Below are 17,648 nucleotides of genomic sequence, written 5' to 3'. Positions count from 1 at the left end.
ATGTGTATCACCTTAATATATACATAGTAATAAAGTACTGTCTTGAAGGTACAGATTTATTTTTTAGTTTTAATTCCTTATGATTTAAGAAATTATTATACTTTAAGATCTGTTCTTTGCCTGATTTTGCTATAGTCTGAAATTAGTTTGTAACTGCACTTTTACCAATTTTCTACCTTAGTTTCTTTAAAAAGAATAAACAGGAATATGTAAAAAATATTTCTTTTTAAAACAGGTCATATAAAATAGGTTTTACATACTTATTTTCATTATTATTTTGAATGGATGCATCTTCCTTCTCAGTCTAGTTCCAAATAAATGCATTTGTTTTGACAGTTGGTAGTATACTTTGTCATCTTTGACTTGCATTGGTTTCTTGTTGGCATGAAAATTATTTTCCCACAGCCAAATGCTATTTAAAATGGGATTCCTGAGGTATGAGGGTAATTATAGAAGCTCATACCATTGGTTTTTTTCCTTATGTCAAAAGTTTATCAAAATGTACAACTGTAATAAAACGCACTGAAATAAAAGTCTCCCAGAAGGCTTAAGATAGTTGTAAAAATTTCTAACAGTTTCTCTATAGTCAGGAATCATAATTTCTTAACATCGTATAAATTCCTCAGACTAAAGTACATATAGACAGTTATTTTTTTTCCTATTAGTGAGAAAGTATCACACTGTGCATAGAAACTTATTGTATAACATCAAAATCTTTGGTTGGCATATATGTGACACTAATAAGTTTAAATTATTTTTCTTTATGTATATATTGGCTGAAAAACTTTATGGGTGTATTTAAGCTTAAAGAAATGATCTCCAAGCTCCAAGCTCAATTCCAGTAATTTGGTTCTTTTTATAGGTATAATAAAAAATGGTGGTGTAATACCCAATATCATTCCCTCTTATTCTGAACTAATCTATTACTTCCGTGCACCCTCAATGAAAGAACTTCCAGTTTTGACCAAAAAGGCAGAAGATTGCTTCAGAGCTGCAGCTTTGGCTACTGGGTGCACAGTAAGAACTTTTAAGAGTTAATCTAAGTTATAATCAGAAGTATATATGTGGGCTGGGGTTGTTTATATTGTTACATTTAGAACCTAATTTGCCTCCCTTTTATTTGGCAATCAGTGTCTTGAATATGCGAAACCAGTTGACTGAATAGTTGATGTGAAAATCTTTCATTCTTATTTATTTTACTCAGTGTCTGCATAGGGAAGACTGCAGTCGTCTTATTACACAGGACTTAGAATAACTGATATTGCTGAGCTAGACTCCCTGCCTTTTTGCAAGTTACATTTTTCCTTATTGGCAGTTATGCTTTTGGAATTGCTGTATATAGTTCCTGTAAAGGGGACTTTATGGCAAAATCAGCCAAACCTATTTTTGGTGAAGTGACAGGTATGTGTAGTAGTGATATAAATACTTATGGCTTGCTGGAATGAAAGTTAAAATAGACACAGTAGTCAAGAGGTTTTGTTTATTTGACTCATAAAGTCGGCAGCATGTATGTACCAATCATGTAGGGCGTACAGTGGGATGAGAAGCTCCAGAATGCATAAATCTTGCCCTGGGGCAAGCCTGTAGTCTGGTTGGAGAGAGATAAGATCTGGATTTGTGCCTCTCAGCCTCACTGATTCTGTAACTTTTGGAAATGTTATTTAATATCTCTGGGCCTCCATTTTCTCTTGAAAAATGGAGATAATGATATAATCTATCTTAGGGTTCTTATGAGAATTATAATGGCATAATGTTTGTGAAGAGTTAGGGCCAACACCTCATACCTTATTTTTTTCTGCCCTCAGTAGATTGGAGATGTATGATTTATTCAGATAGTAAGAGTGATTCTAAGACAGTATATGTTAAGTGTCCAAAGAGTAAAAAATTAAGCATTCATCCCTTATTTATTTATAATTATAAATATAGATATTTAAAATATTTATAACATAAATACATGAACTATTAGCACTAGCTAATATCCCAATATAATATTCCCTTATAATAAGATTCATTGTTATTAGATTTGAGTCTATATTTAAGTCTTTTTTCCCTCAGTTTTATTGAGATAAAATTGACATACAGCACTGTATAGGTTTAAGGTATACAACATAATGATCTGACTTACATACATCATGAAATGGGTTATCACAATAAGTTTGGTGAACATCCATCATGTCACATAGCTACAACATTAAAGAAATGGAAAAGAAATTTTTTTCCTTTATGCTGAGAACTCTTAGGATTTACCCTAACTTTCATGGATAATGTACAGCAGTGTTAATTATCTTTATCATGTTGTACTTATATCCCTAGTACTTATTTACCTTATAACTGGCAGCTTGTACCTTTTGCCTACTTTTGCCTAATTCCCCCTCCCGCCAGCACCCGACTCTGGAAGCCATAAATCTGATCTCTTTTTCTATGAGTTTGCTTGTTTTTGAAGTATAATTGACCTACAACACTATGTTAGCTCCTGGTATACAACATAATGATTTGATAGTTCTGTTCATTTCAAAATGACCACCATGATAAGTCTAGTTGCCATCTGTCACCATACAAAGATATTACAGAATTATTGACTGTATTCCCCACACTGTACATTTCATACGTATGGCTCATTTATTTTGTACTGAATGTTTGTAATCTCCCTCACCTACTACTCTTTTCTCCCAAACCCCCTTCCCTCTGGCAACAACCTGTTTGTTCTCCTTATGACCCTGTTTCTGTTTAGTTATAGTTGTCCATTTGTTTTGTTTTTTAGATTCCACATGTAAGTGAAATCATACAGTATTTGTCTTTCTTTGTCTGACTTATTTCACTTAACATAATACCCTCTAGGTCCATCCATGTTGTCGCAAATGGCAATGTTTCATTCTTTTTATACAGCTGATTAATACAGCTGCTTAATATTCCATTGTATATATGTATACCTTTAGCTATTGTTTTTACATTCCATCTGTTGATGGACACTTAGACTGCTTCCATATCTTGGCTATTGTAGATAGTGCTGCAGTGAACATAGGGGTGCATATATCTTTTCGAATTAGCGTTTTTATTTTCTTCACATACCCAGAAGTGGAATTGCTGGAGAGTATGGTAGTTCTATTTTTAATTTTTTGAGGAATCCCCATACTGTTTTCCATAGTGGTTGTACCGATGTAGATTCCCACCAGTAGTGCACAAGGGTTCCCTTCTCTCCACATCCTCACCAACATGTATTCGTTGTCTTTTTCGATAATAGCCATTCTGACAGATGTGAGGTGCTATTTCATTGTGGTTTTGACTTGCATTTCCCTAATGATTAGTGATATCGAGCATCTTTTCATGTGCCTGTTCCCGTCTGTATGTCTTCTGTAGAAAAATGTCTATTCAGGTTCTCTGCCCATTTTTTTAATGAAGCTGTTTGGTTTTTTACTATTGAGTTGTATGAGTTCTTTGTATATATTGGATATTAACCCCTGTTGGATCTGTTGTTTGCAAACATCTTCTCCCTTTCAGTGGTGGCCTTCTTATTTTGTTGATGGTAACCTTCACTGTTCAAAAGCCTTTTAGTTTGATGTAGTCCCATTCATTTATTTTTACTTTTTTTTCCCTTGCCTGAAGAGGCATATCCAAAAAATAAAATTGCTAAGTCTGACGTCAAAGAGCGTACTGCCTATGTTTTCTTCTAGGAGTTTTATGGTTTGGGGTCTTACATTCAAATCTTTAATCCATTTTGAGTTTATTTTTGTATATGGTGTGAGAAAGTAGTCCAGTTTAATTCTTTTGCATGTGGCTGTTCAGTTTTCCAAACACCACTTATGGAAAGACTGTCTTTTCTTCATTGTATATTCTTGCTTCCTTTTTTTGTAGATTAATTGACCAAAGATGCATGGGTTTATTTCTGGGCTGTCTGTTCTGTTCCATTGCTCTATGTATCTGTTTTTGTGCCAGTACCATACTGTTTTGATTACCGTAGCTTTGTAGTATAGTTTGAAATCAGGGAGCATGATACCTCCTTTTGTTTTTCTTTCTTAAGATTGTTTTGGCTATTCAGGGTCTTTTGTGTTTCTTTACAAGTTTTAGAATTATTTGTTCTAGTTCTGTGAAAAATGCCATTGGTATTTTTATAGGGATTGCAGTGAATCTGTAGATTGCCTTGGGTAGTATGGTCATTTTAACAATATTAATTCTTCCAAACCTTGAACATGGTATATCTTTTCATCTGTTTGTCTCATCTTCATTTGCTTTCATCGGTGTCTTATAGTTTTCCAGGTACAGGTCTTTTACTTCATTAGTTAGATTTATTCCTAGGTTATCTTATTCTTTTTGATGAGATCATGAATGGGATTGTTTTCTTAATTTCTCTTCTGATAGTTCATTGCTAGTGTGTAGAAATGCAACAGATTTCTCTATATTAATTTTGTATCCTGCAACTTTACGATATTCATTGATGAGTTCTAGTAGTTTTTTGGTGGCATCTTTAGGGTTTTCTATGTATAGCATCATGTCATCTGCAAACAGTTGACAGTTTTACTTCTTCCTTTCCAATTTGGATGCCTTTTATTTCTATTTTTTGTCTGATTGCTGTGGCTAGGACTTCCAATACTGTTGAATAGAAGTGGGCAGAGTGGGCATCCCTGTCTTGTTCCTGATCTTAGAGGAAATGCTTTCAGCTTTTTACTGTTGATTATGATGTTGGCTGTGGGCTTGTTGTATATGACTTCTTTTTAATTATTAATTTTTATTGGAGTATAGTTGCTTTACAATGTTATGTTAGTTTCTGCTGTACAGCAAAGTGAATCAGTTATACGTATACATATATCCCCTCTTTTTTAGAGTTCCTTCCCACTTAGGTCACAACAGAGCATTGAGTAGAGTTCCTTGTGCTATACAGTAGGTTCTCATTAGTTATCTATTTTATGCATAGTAGTGTATGTAAGTCAATCCCAATCTCCCAGTTCACCCCACCTCCCCCTTCCCCCCTTGGTATCCATACGTTTGTTCTCTACTTGTGTGTCTCTATTTCTGCTTTGCAAATAAGTTCATCTGTATCATTTTTCTAGATTCCACATATAAGCAATATTACATGATATTTGTTTTTCTCTTTCTGACTTAACTTCACTCTGTGTGACAGTCTCTAGGGCCATCTATGTCTCTGCAAATGGCACAATTTCGTTTCTTTTTATGGCTGAGGAATATTCCATTGTATATATGTGCCACATCTTCTTTATCCATTCATCTGTCGATGGACATTTAGGTGGCTTCCACATCCTGGCTGCTGTAAATTGTGCTGCAGTGAACATAGGGGTGCAGGTGTCTTTTTGAGTTACAGTTTTCTCTAGGCATATGCCCAGGAGTGGGGTTGCTGGGTCATATGGTAGATCTGTTTTTAGTATTTTGAGGGACCTCCATACTGTTCTCCACAGTGGCTGTACCAGTTTACATTCCCACCAACAGTGTAGGAGGGTTCCCTTCTCTCCACACCCTCTCCAGCATTTATTGTTTGTAGATTTTTTGATGATGGCCATTCTGACTGGTGTGAGGTGATACCTCACTGTAGTTTTGATATGCATTTCTCTAATAATTAGTGATGTTGAGCATGTTTTCATGTATTTCTTGGCCATCTATATGTCTTCTTTGGAGAAATGTCTATTTAGGTCTTCCACCCATTTTTTGATTGTTTTTTTTTTTTTTTGATATTGAGCTGCATGAACTGTTTGTATATTTTGGAGATTAATCTCTTGTCGGTTACTTCATTTGCAAATATTTCCTCCCAGTCTGAGTGTTTATGGTTTTCATTTTGTTTGTGGTTTCCTTTGCTTTGCAAAAGCTTTTAAGTTTAATTAGGTCCCGTTTGTTTATTTTTGGTTTTATTTTCGTTACTGTAGGAGGTGGGTCAAAAAAGACTTTGCTGCAATTTATGTCAAAGAGTGTTCTGCCTATGTTTCCTCTAAGAGTGTCTGGCCTTACATTTAGGTCTCTAATCCATTTTGAGTTTATTTTTGTGTATGGTGTTACGGAGTGTTCTAATTTCAGTCTTTTACATGTAGCTGTCCAGTTTTCCCAGCACCATTTATTGAAAGACTGTCTTTTCTCCATTGTATATTTTTGCTTCCTTTCTCATAGATTAGGTGACCATAATTAGGTGCGTGGGTTTATCTCTGGGCTCTCTATCCTGTTCATTGATCTATATTTCTGTTTGACTTTTGTTATTGAGATATGTTCCCTCTACACCTCCTTTGTGGAGAGGTTTTTGTTTGTTTGTTTGTTTGTTTTAGTTTATTTATTTAATTCTTTGTTGCTGCGTGCGGGCCTTCTCCAGTTGTGGTGAGCGGGAGCCACTCTTGGCCATGGTGTGTGGGCTTCTCATTGCGGTGGCTTCTGTCGTTGCGGAGCACGGGCTCTAGACACGCGGGCTTCAGTAGTTGTGGTGCACGGGCTCAGTATTTGTGGCATGTGGGCTCAGTAGTTGTGGCTCGCGGGCTCTAGAGCACAGGCTCAGTAGTTGTGGTGCACGGGCTTAGTTGCTCCACGGCATGTGGGATCTTCCCAGACCAGGGCTTGAACCCGTGTCCCCTGCATTGGCAGGTGGATTCCTAACCACTGCACCACCAGGGAAGTCCCCGAGAGGTTTTTTGTTTTTTTTTTTAAATATTTTTATTTATTAATTTGGTTGCACCGGGTCTTATTTTTATTTATTTATTTTTATATTTATTTTTGGCTGTGTCGGGTCTTCGTTTCTGTGCGAGGGCTTTCTCCAGTTGCGGCAAGCAGGGGCCACTCATCATCGCAGTGCGCGGGCCCCTTCACTATCGCGGCCTCTCCTGTTGCGGAGCACAGGCTCCAGACGCACAGGCTCAGTAGCTGTGGCTCACGGGCCCAGTTGCTCCGCGGCATGTGGGATCCTCCCAGACCAGGGATCGAACCCGTATCCCCTGCATTAGCAAGCAGATTCTCAACCACTGTGCCACGAGGGAAGCCCCCCGAGAGTTTTTATCATAAAGGGATGTTGAATTTTGTCAAAAGCTTTTTCTGCATCTACTGAAATGATCATACGATTTTTATTCTTCAATTTATTAATGTGGTGTATCACATTGATTTATTTGTGGATATCGAACCATTCTTGTTGCATCCCTGGGATAAATTGAACTTGATCGTAGTATATAATCCTTTTAATGTATTGTTGAATTCAGTTTGCTAATATTTTGTTGAGGACTTTTGCATCTATGTTACCAGTGATACTGTCCCGTAATTTCATTTTTTGTGACATCTTTGTCTTGTTTTGGTGTCAAAGTGATACTGGCTTTATAGAACGAGTTTGGAAGTGTTCCTTCCCTGCAACTTTTTGGAATAGTTTGAGGATAGGTATTAATTCTTTTCTAAATTGTTTGGTAGAATTCACTTGTGAAGTCACGTGATCCTGGACTTCTGTTTATTAGAAGTTTCTTTTTATTACTGATTCATTTCATGAATTTCATTACTGGTAATTGGACTGTTCATATTTTCTATTTCTTCCTGTTTCAGTCTTGGGAGATGGTACATTTCTACGAATCTGTTTATTTCTTCTAGGTTGTCCACTTTACTGGCGTATAATTGTTCATAGTAATCTGTTGGGATCCTTTTGTTTTTCTGTGGTGTCATTTGTAACTTTTCCTTTTTCATTTCTGATTTTAGTGATTTGGGCCCTCTCTTTTTTTCTTGATGAGTCTGGCTAAAGGTTTGCCAATTTTGTTTATCTTTTCAGAGAACCAGCTCTTAGTTTCTATATTTTCTGTTGTTTTTTTAAGGTTCTGTTTCATTTATTTCTGCTCTGATCTTTATGATTTCTTTCCTTCTACTAACTTCAGGTTTTGTTTGTTGTTCTTTTTTTTTTTTTTTTAAATTTTTTTTTTTTATACAGCAGGTTCTTTTTTTTCTTTTTTTAATCAGTCATCAATTTTATACACATCAGTGTATACATGTCAATCCCAAACGCCCAATTCAGCACACCACCATCCCCACCCCACCGCAGTTTTCCCCCCTTGGTGTCCATACGTTTGTTCTCTACATCTGTGTCTCAACTTCTGCCCTGCAAACCGGTTCATCTGTACCATTTTTCTAGGTTCCATATACATGAGTTAATATGCGATATTTGTTTTTCTCTTTCTGACTTACTTCACTCTGTATGACAGTCTCTAGATCCATCCACGTCTCAACAAATGACTCAATTTCGTTTCCTTTTATGGCTGAGTAATATTCCATTGTATATATGTACCACAACTTCTTTATCCATTCATCTGTCAATGGGCATTTAGGTTGCTTCCATGACCTGGCTATTGTAAATAGTGCTGCAATGAACATTGGGGTGCATGTGTCTTTTTGAATTACGGTTTTCTCTGGGTATATGCCCAGTAGTGGGATTGCTGGATCATATGGTAATTCTATTTTTAGTTTTTTAAGGAACCTCCGTATTGTTCTCCATCGTGGCTGTATCAATTTACATTCCCACCAACAGTGCAAGAGGATTCCCTTTTCTCCACACCTTCTCCAGCATTTGTTGTTTATAGATTTTCTGATGATGCCCATTCTAACTGGTGTGAGGTGATACCTCATTGTAGTTTTGATTTGCATTTCTCTAGTAATTAGAGATGTTGAGCATCTTTTCATGTGCTTCTTGGCCATCTGTATGTCTTCTTTGGAGAAATGTCTATTTAGGTCTTCTGCCCATTTTTGGATTGGGTTGTTTGTATCTTTAATATTGAGCTGAATGAGCTGTTTATATATTTTGGAGATTAATCCTTTGTCCGTTGATTCATTTGCAAATATGTTCTCCCATTCTGAGAGTTGTCTTTTCATCTTGTTTATGGTTTCCTTTGCTGTGCAAAAGCTTTGAAGTTTCATTACGTCCCATTTGTTTATTTTTATTTTTATTTCCATTACTCTACGAGGTGGATCAAAAAAGATTTTGCTGTGATTTATGTCAAAGAGTGTTCTTCCTATGTTTTCCTCTAAGAGTTTTATAGTGTCCTGTGTTACATTTAGGTCTCGAATCCATTTTCAGTTTATTTTTGTGTATGGTGTTAGGGAGTATTCTAATTTCATTCTTTTACATGTAGCTGTCCAGTTTTCCCAGCACCACTTATTGAAGAGACTGTCTTTTCTCCATTGTATATCTTTGCCTCCTTTGTCATAGATTAGTTGACCATAGGTGCGTGGGTTTATCTTTGGGCTTTCTATCTTGTTCCATTGATATATATTTCTGTTTTTGTGCCAATACCATACTGTCTTGATTACTGTAGCTTTGTAGTATAGTCTGAAGTCAGGGAGTCTGATTCCTCCAGCTCCATTTTTTTGCCTCAAGACTGCTTTGGCTATTCGGGGTCTTTTGTGTCTCCATACAAATTTTAAGATGATTTGTTCTAGTTCCATAAAAAAGGCCATTGGTAATTTGATAGGGATTGCATTGAATCTGTAGATTGCTTTGAGTAGTATAGTCATTTTCACAATATTGATTCTTCCAATCCAAGAACATGGTATATCTCTCCATCTGTTGGTATCATCTTTGATTTCTTTCATCAGTGTCTTATAGTTTTCTGCATACAGGTCTTTTGTCTCCTTAGGTAGATTTATTCCTAGGTATTTTATTCTTTTTGTTGCAATGGTAAATGGGAGTGTTTCCTTAATTTCTCTTTCAGATTTTTCATCATTAGTGTATAGGAATGCAAGAGATTTCTGTGCATTAATTTTGTATCCTGCAACTTTACCAAATTCATTGATTAGCTCTAGTAGTTTTCTGGTGGCATTTTTAGGATTTATCTATGTATAGTATCATGTCATCTGCAAACAGTGACAGTTTTACTTCATCTTTTCCAATTTGTATTCCTTTTATTTCTTTTTCTTCTCTGATTGCCGTGGCTAGGACTTCCATAACTATGTTGAATAATAGTGGTGAGAGTGGACATCCTTGTCTCATTCCTGATCTTAGAGGAAATGCTTTCAGTTTTTCACCATTGAGAATGATGTTTGCTGTGGGTTTGTCGTATATGGCTGTTATTATGTTGAGGTAGGTTCCCTCTATGCCCATTTTCTGGAGAGCTTTTATCATAAATGGGTGTTGAATTTTGTCAAAAGCTTTTTCTGCATCTATTGAGATGATCATATGGTTTTTCTTCTTCAATTTGTTAATATGGTGTATCACATTGATTTGCGTATATTGAAGAATCCTTGCATCCCTGGGATAAATCCCACTTGATCGTGGTGTATGATCCTTTTAATGTGTTGTTGGATTCTGTTTGCTAGTATTTTGTTGAGGATTTTTGCATCTATATTCATCAGTGGTATTGGTCTGTAATTTTCTTTTTTTGTAGTATCTTTGTCTGGTTTTGGTATCAGGGTGATGGTGGCCTCATAGAATGAGTTTGGGAGTGTTCCTTCCTCTGCAATTTTTTGGAAGAGTTTGAGAAGGATAGGTGTTAGCTCTTCTCTAAATGTTTGATAGAATTCGCCTGTGAAGCCATCTGGTCCTGGGCTTTTGTTTGTTGGAAGATTTTTAATCACAGTTTCAATTTCATTACTTGTGATTGGTCTGTTCATATTTTCTGTTTCTTCCTGGTTCGGTCTTGGAAGGTTATAGCTTTCTAAGAATTTGTCCATTTCTTCCAGGTTGTCCATTTTATTGGTATAGAGTTGCTTGTAGTAGTCTCTTAGGATGCTTTGTATTTCTGCGGTGTCTGTTGTAACTTCTCCTTTTTCATTTCTAATTTTATTGATTTGAGTCCTCTCCCTCTTTTTCTTGATGAGTCTGGCTAATGGCTTATCAATTTTGTTTATCTTCTCAAAGAACCAACTTTTAGTTTTATTGATCTTTGCTATTGTTTTCTTTGTTTCTATTTCATTTATTTCCGCTCTGATCTTTATGACTTCTTTCCTTCTGCTAACTTTGGGTTTTGTTTGTTCTTCTTTCTCTAGTTCCTTTAGGTGTAAGGTTAGATTGTTTACTTGAGATTTTTCTTGTTTCTTTAGGTAGGCTTGTATAGCTATAAACTTCCCTCTTAGAACTGCTTTTGCTGCATCCCATAGGTTTTGGATCGTCATGTTTTCATTGTCACTTGTCTCTAGGTATTTTTTGATTTCTTCAGTGATCTCTTGGTTATTTAGTAACGTATTGTTTAACCTCCATGTGTTTGTGCTTTTCACGTTTTTTTCCCTGTAATTCATTTCTAATCTCATAGCGTTGTGGTCAGAAAAGATGCTTGATATGATTTCAATTTTCTTAAATTTACTGAGGCTTGATTTGTGACCCAAGATGTGATCTATCCTGGAGAATGTTCCATGTGCACTTGAGAAGAAAGTGTATTCTGTTGTTTTTGGATGGAATGTCCTATAAATATCAATTAAATCTATCTGGTCTATTGTGTCATTTAAAGCTTGCATTTCCTTATTTATTTTCATTTTGGATGATCTGTTCATTGGTGTAAGTGAGGTGTTAAAGTCCCCTACTATTATTGTGTTACTGTCAATTTCCTTTTTTATAGCTGTTAGCAGTTGCCTTATGTATTGAGGTGCTCCTATGTTGGGTGCATATATATTTATAATTGTTATATCTTCTTCTTGGATTGATCCCTTGATCATTATGTAGTGTCCTTCCTTGTCTCTTGTAACATTCTTTATTTTAAAGTCTATTTTATCTGATATGAGTATTGCTACTCCAGCTTTCTTTTGCTTTCCATTTGCATGGAATATCTTTTGCCATCCCCTCACTTTCAGTCTGTATGTGTCCCTAGGTCTGAAGTGGGTCTCTTGTAGACAGCATATATATGGGTCTTGTTTTTGTATCCATTCAGCAAGCCTGTGTCTTTTGGTTGGAACATTTAATCCATTCACGTTTAAGGTAATTATCGATATGTATGTTCCTATGACCATTTTCTTAATTGTTTTGGGTTTGTTTTTGTAGGTCCTTTTCTTCTCTTGTTCTCTTTCCCACTTAGAGAAGTTCCTTTAGCATTTGTTGTAGAGCTGGTTTGGTGGTGCTGAATTCTCTTAGCTTTTGCTTGTCTGTAAAGCTTTTGATTTCTCCATCGAACCTGAATGAGATCCTTGCCGGGTAGAGTAATCTTGGTTGTAGGTTCTTCCCTTTCATCACTTTAAGTATATCATGCCACTCCCTTCTGGCTTGTAGAGTTTCTGCTGAGAAATCAGCTGTTAACCTTATGGGAGTTCCCTTGTGTTATTTGTCATTTTTCCCTTGCTGCTTCCAATAATTTTTCTTTGTCTTTAATTTTTGCCAATTTGATTACTATGTGTCTTGGCATGTTTCTCCTTGGGTTTATCCTGTATGGGACTCTCTGCACTTCCTGGACTTGGGTGGCTATTTCCTTTCCCATGTTAGGGAAGTTTTCGACTATAATCTCTCCAAATATTTTCTCTGGTCCTTTCTCTCTCTCTTCTCCTTCTGGGACCCCTATAATGCGAATGTTGTTACGTTTAATGTTGTCCCAGAGGTCTCTTAGGCTGTCTTCATTTCTTTTCATTCTTTTTTCTTTAGTCTGTTCCGCAGCAGTGAATTCCACCATTCTGTCTTCCAGGTCACTTATCCGTTCTTCTGCCTCAGTTATTCTGCTATTGATTCCTTCTAGTGTAGTTTTCATTTCAGTTATTGTATTGTTCATCTCTGTTTGTTTGTTCTTTAATTCTTCTAGGTCTTTGTTAAACATTTCTTGCATCTTCTCGATCTTTGCCTCCATTCTTATTCCGAGGTCCTGGATCATCTTCACTATCATTATTCTGAATTCTTTTTCTGGAAGGTTGCCTATCTCCACTTCATTTAGTTGTTTTTCTGGGGTTTTATCTTGTTCCTTCATCTGGTATATAGCCCTCTGCCTTTTCATCTTGTCTATCTTTCTGTGAATGTGGTTTTTGTTCCACAGGCTGCAGGATTGTAGTTTTTCTTGCTTCTTGTTTGTTGTTCTTTTCTAGTTCCTTTAGGTGTAAGGTTAGATTGTTTATTTGAGATTTTTCTTGTTTCCTGAGGTAAGCTTGTATTGCCATAAACTTCTCTCTCAGAACAGCTTTTGCTGCATCTCGTGGATTTCGCATTGTTGTGTTTCCATTTTCATTTGTCTCCAGGTATTTTTATTTCCTCTTTGACTTATTTAGTGACCCCCTGGTTGTTTAGGAGCATATTGTTTAGCTTCCTCACATCTGTGATTTTTGCAGTTTTTTTCTTGTAGTTGATTTCTAGTCTCATATGTTGTGGTCAGAAAAGATGCTTCATATGATTTCAGTCTTCTTAAATTTACTGAGACTTGTTATGTGGTCTAGCATGTTACCTGTCCTGGAGAATGTTGTATGTATCCTTGAAAAGAATGTGTATTCTGCTGCTTTTGGATGGAGTGTTCTATATATATCAGCAAGTCCATCTGGCCTTAATGTGTCACCTAAGGCCAGTGTTTCCTTATTGGTTTTCTGTTTGGATGATCTATTCCTTGATGTAAGTAGGGTGTTAATGTGTTACAGTCAGTTTCTCCCTCTATGTTAGCTAATATTTGCTTTATGTATTTTGGTGTTCCATATGTTGGGTGCATATATATTTATAAATGTTATATCTTCTTGTTGGATTGACCTGTTGATCATTATGTAATGTCCTTGTCTCTTGTTACAGTCTTCTTTTAAAGTCTGTTTTGTCTGATGTAAGTATTGCTATCCTGGCTTTCTTTTCATTTCCATTTGCATGGAAATGCCTTTTTCCATCCCTTCACTTTCAGCCTGTCTGTGTCTTTAGATCTGAAATGAGTCTTGTAGGCAACATATATATGGGTCTTGTTTTTGTATCCATTCAACCACTCTGTGTCCTTTTTTTCTTTTTCAGCCATGCCATGTGGCTTGCAGGATCTTAGTTCCCTGACCAGGGATTGAACCTGGGTCCCGGCAGTAAAAGCGATGAGTGCTAACCACTGGACCACCAGGGAATTCCCCATATTTGGATTCTTCTCTCTTTTTTTTGTATATGTATCTATTATAGACTTTTGGTTTGTGGTGTCTGTGAGGTTTATAAATAGCAATATATATACATTTGTGGTTATTTTAAGTTACTGATCTCTTAAGTTCGAATGCATTTTAACAACCCTGTTTTTTTATTCCTTCCCCTCACCTTTACTGTTTTTGATATCATATTTTACACCCTTTTCTTCTGTGTATCCCTTAACTCCTTATTATAGATATATATCTATATCTTTCCTATTAGCTTTAAAGGTGGTTGATCTATTGATACTACCTTTACTGTGTATTTACCTTTAGCAGTGTGATTTTTCCTTTTGTAATTTTCATATTTCTAGTTGTGTGGCAAGAAGTCCTTTTAACATTTCTCGTAAAACTGGTTTTATGATGCTGAACTCTTAACTTTTGCTTGTCTGTAAAACTTTTGATCTCTCCTTCAAATCTGAATGAAAGCGTTGTCAGGTAGAGTATTCTTGGTTGTAGGTTTTTCCCTTCCATCACTTTAAGGATTGATATATTGTGCTATTCCCTTCTGGCCTGCAGAGCTTCTGCTGAAAAGTCAGCTGATAACCTTATGGGAACTCCTTTGTATGGAACTTGTTGTTTTCTTCTTTCTGCTTTTTGTATTCTCTCTTCATCTTTTAAATTTTTTTAAAATTTATTTATTTAATTTATTTATTTTTGGCTGTGTTGGGTCTTTGTTGCTGTGCGCGGGCTTTCTCTAGTTGTGGCGAGTGGGGGCTACTCTTCATTGAGGTGTGCAGGCTTCTCATTGCGGTGGCTTCTCTTGTTGCGGAGCACTGGCTCTAGGCACGTGGGCTTCAGTAGTTGTGGTGCAAAGGCTCAGTAGTTGTGGCTCGCAGGCTCTAGAGCGCAGGCTCAGTAGTTGTGGCGCATGGGCTTAGTTGCTCTGCGGCATGTGGGATCTTCCCAGACCAGGGTTCGAACCCATGTCCCCTGCCTTGGCAGGCGGATTCTTAACCACTGTGCCACCAGGGAAGCCCCTCTCTCTTTATCTTTAACTTTTGCCATTTAAGGACAGCATGATCCTCTTTGGGTTGATCCTATTTGGGATTCTCTGTGTTTCCTGGACTAGATGTCTGTTTCCTTTCCCAGGTTAGGGAAGTTTTCAGTTATTATGTCTTCAAACATGTTCTCTGCTCCTTTTTCTCTCTCTTCTCCTTCTGGGACCCTGATAATACGAATGTTAGTACTCTTGATGTTGTCCCAGAGGACTCTTAAACTGTCTTCATTTTTAAAAATTCATTTTTCTTTTTTCTGTTCAGCTTGAGTGATTTTCACTACTCTGTCTTCCAGTTTGCTGGTCCATTCGTCTGTATCGTCCAATCTACTATTGATTCCTTCTAGTGTATTTCTTATTTCAGTTATTGTATTCTTTAGCTCTGGTTCTTTTTTATATTTTCTAACTCTTTGTTAAAAACTTCTGACTCCTCACTCTGTTCATCCATTCTTCTGAGTTCTTTGAGCATCTTTATGATTGTTACCTTAAACATCTTATCAGATAGATTGCTTATCTCCTCTTCTCCTATATTTTAAATAGTCTTTTAATAATTTTTTATGTTTTGGCTGACTTGTAGTATCTACTTAGGTTGTCATTGTTTCTAACTTAGATGTTGCTAAAAGTAGAATATTACTTCTGCCATTTTATAATTGGTTTTTGCTAATGCTATTGGGATTATCTTTAGTTTGTGGGAGTATTGCCCATTTTTGATTTAGTCAAATCTAAATCTGTAAATCCTCTTAACTGGGCACATATAAACTGCTTCTGTATCTTCATGCACTGAAATTAATAAATGAGGACCATAGTCAACCCTTCCGCATTGTGAATCTTCTGTCTTGCTCAGGATATGTTATACCTTTCAGACCAGGCAGTGGTGTCAGTGTCAGTGTCAGTTTGTATATTGAAAATCGGTAAATCTTGATTTCTTTCTTTTAGAGGCTATAGCCTACAGCAGTGTTTCTTAAGTATGTGGTTTTGGGACCACATGCATCAAAGTTACTTGGGGGTGCTGGCTGAAATGGAGACTCCTGGCCTCTCCCACACCCTGTTTAGGGACTGAAGTTGAGACTCACTGACTAGGTGACCTTGTGTGCTTTGGTGCATATATAATGTAAAGGAGATAGGGCCCTAGGAACTCCCGTTATAGAAAAACATACTTTTTTAAGGTAAAAGATTTGAGAGAGTTTATATCCTGCAGGGGAGGTGCCTCCTCTTAAACCTCTTTCTGTTAGAGAACTATTGCTAGTTTGAAAATTAGATAGTGAATTTGAGTTTCTTAATTCAAAATTTGTTTTATAATTTTTTTATTAGGTAGAAATTAAAGGTGGAGCACATGATTATTACAATGTTCTTCCCAATAAGAGCCTGTGGAGAGCTTATATTGAAAATGGAAAAAAGCTGGGAATAGACTTCATTTCAGAAGATGCGATGTTGAATGTCCCTTCAGGTGATTAAGTTCTTTCAAACATATCATATGCTATTTGAGGAAGGGAAGTACCATCCATGGTTAAATGGTATTGTTTAACAGCTTTGGAGGTTGGGGGAGGTATTGCTCGTGATTTTTAATGAGATTTTTCACAAACTTAATGGGTAGGGGAAAGACACTGATTCACTCTTCAGTGAATGTAGAATGTCAAGTGAACAGATTTGTTTTTAGAAATAGCCAACATACTCTTTGCTTTATATTCTCAATATTTCTAGTGTTTAAATTTGCTTAGTTCTAATTTTTAAGTAAGCTACTTAAAGGGGAAATAGAATTTTAATTCATTTCCAGTCATCAGTAAGCAGGTTACTAAGGACTTAGTTATATGGGGGCATTTTCAGTTTCTGAGGAGTAACAAACAATTGTTAGAATTTAAATAATCATAAGCATATCAGGTTATTTTAGGTTTTTTTCCTTTTAAGAGCGTTATTACAAATACGTTTGCATGTTAGAAAAGCCTCTCTTAAAATATAATAATAAATGTTGATGAAATAGACTCAGAGGGACTTGGAGATAAAAACAGGGTGTTGATGTCATTCAGTGAGATGAGTTCAAGAGAAAGAGCAGGCTGGAGTATGGTGGGTTGGTATTAATTATTAGTTTGTTAAATTTGAGGTGTTCACAGGACTTCTAAGGAAAGTTGTCTGGTAGCCTGTTCCAAAAGTTGTTTGGGTGGAGACTTAGGGGTTGTCAATACATGAGAGGTGATTGAAACCATAGGTTTCAATGTTGATGAGGTTGCCCAGGTACACAGGAGGAGGAGTCGCCCAGAGATGAAACCCTAGGGATCACCAGTACTCAGGTGACAGGTGAAGGAAAGTGACTAGAGAGGGAGACAGAGAAAGCCAGACAGTTAGGAGAGTGGAGTCATGGAAACCAAAAGAGCAGAGAATTTCTGGAAAGGAAGGAGTAGTAAATCATGTCAGGTGCTATAGAGATTAAGATAAATGTGCTTTAGTGTCCATTGGACTAGCAATTAGAAATTCATGGTTTGTCTTACCTTTCCAAGGATCTACTGATTTTGGAAATGTTACTTTTGTGGTTCCTGGGATTCATCCATATTTTTACATTGGATCTAATGCCTTGAATCATACAGAACAATACACTGAAGCTGCAGGTAAGTGTTATTACAAGTGAATGTCTTGGCATATACTCTTTTTGTAGTAGTAGTTGCCTTTCTAACTGTTT

General features: G+C 36.5%; 1 protein-coding gene across 1 annotated transcript in view; it reads left to right on the top strand.

Annotated features, from left to right (window-relative positions):
• Positions 1 to 17,648, top strand: part of PM20D2 (peptidase M20 domain containing 2) — a 29,419-nt gene that overhangs the window by 6,472 nt on the left and 5,299 nt on the right. The window contains exons 4-6 of the mRNA XM_007195947.3: positions 863 to 1,017; positions 16,289 to 16,424; positions 17,470 to 17,577. Coding sequence (XP_007196009.1) covers positions 863 to 1,017; positions 16,289 to 16,424; positions 17,470 to 17,577 — 399 coding nt within the window. The remainder of the gene's footprint in view (positions 1 to 862; positions 1,018 to 16,288; positions 16,425 to 17,469; positions 17,578 to 17,648) is intronic.

Source organism: Balaenoptera acutorostrata, chromosome 14 (genome assembly GCF_949987535.1).
Source record: "Balaenoptera acutorostrata chromosome 14, mBalAcu1.1, whole genome shotgun sequence".
Taxonomy (NCBI): domain Eukaryota; kingdom Metazoa; phylum Chordata; class Mammalia; order Artiodactyla; family Balaenopteridae; genus Balaenoptera; species Balaenoptera acutorostrata.
The sequence above is the reverse complement of the archived record's forward strand: the minus strand, read 5'-3'. Positions and strand labels throughout refer to the sequence as shown.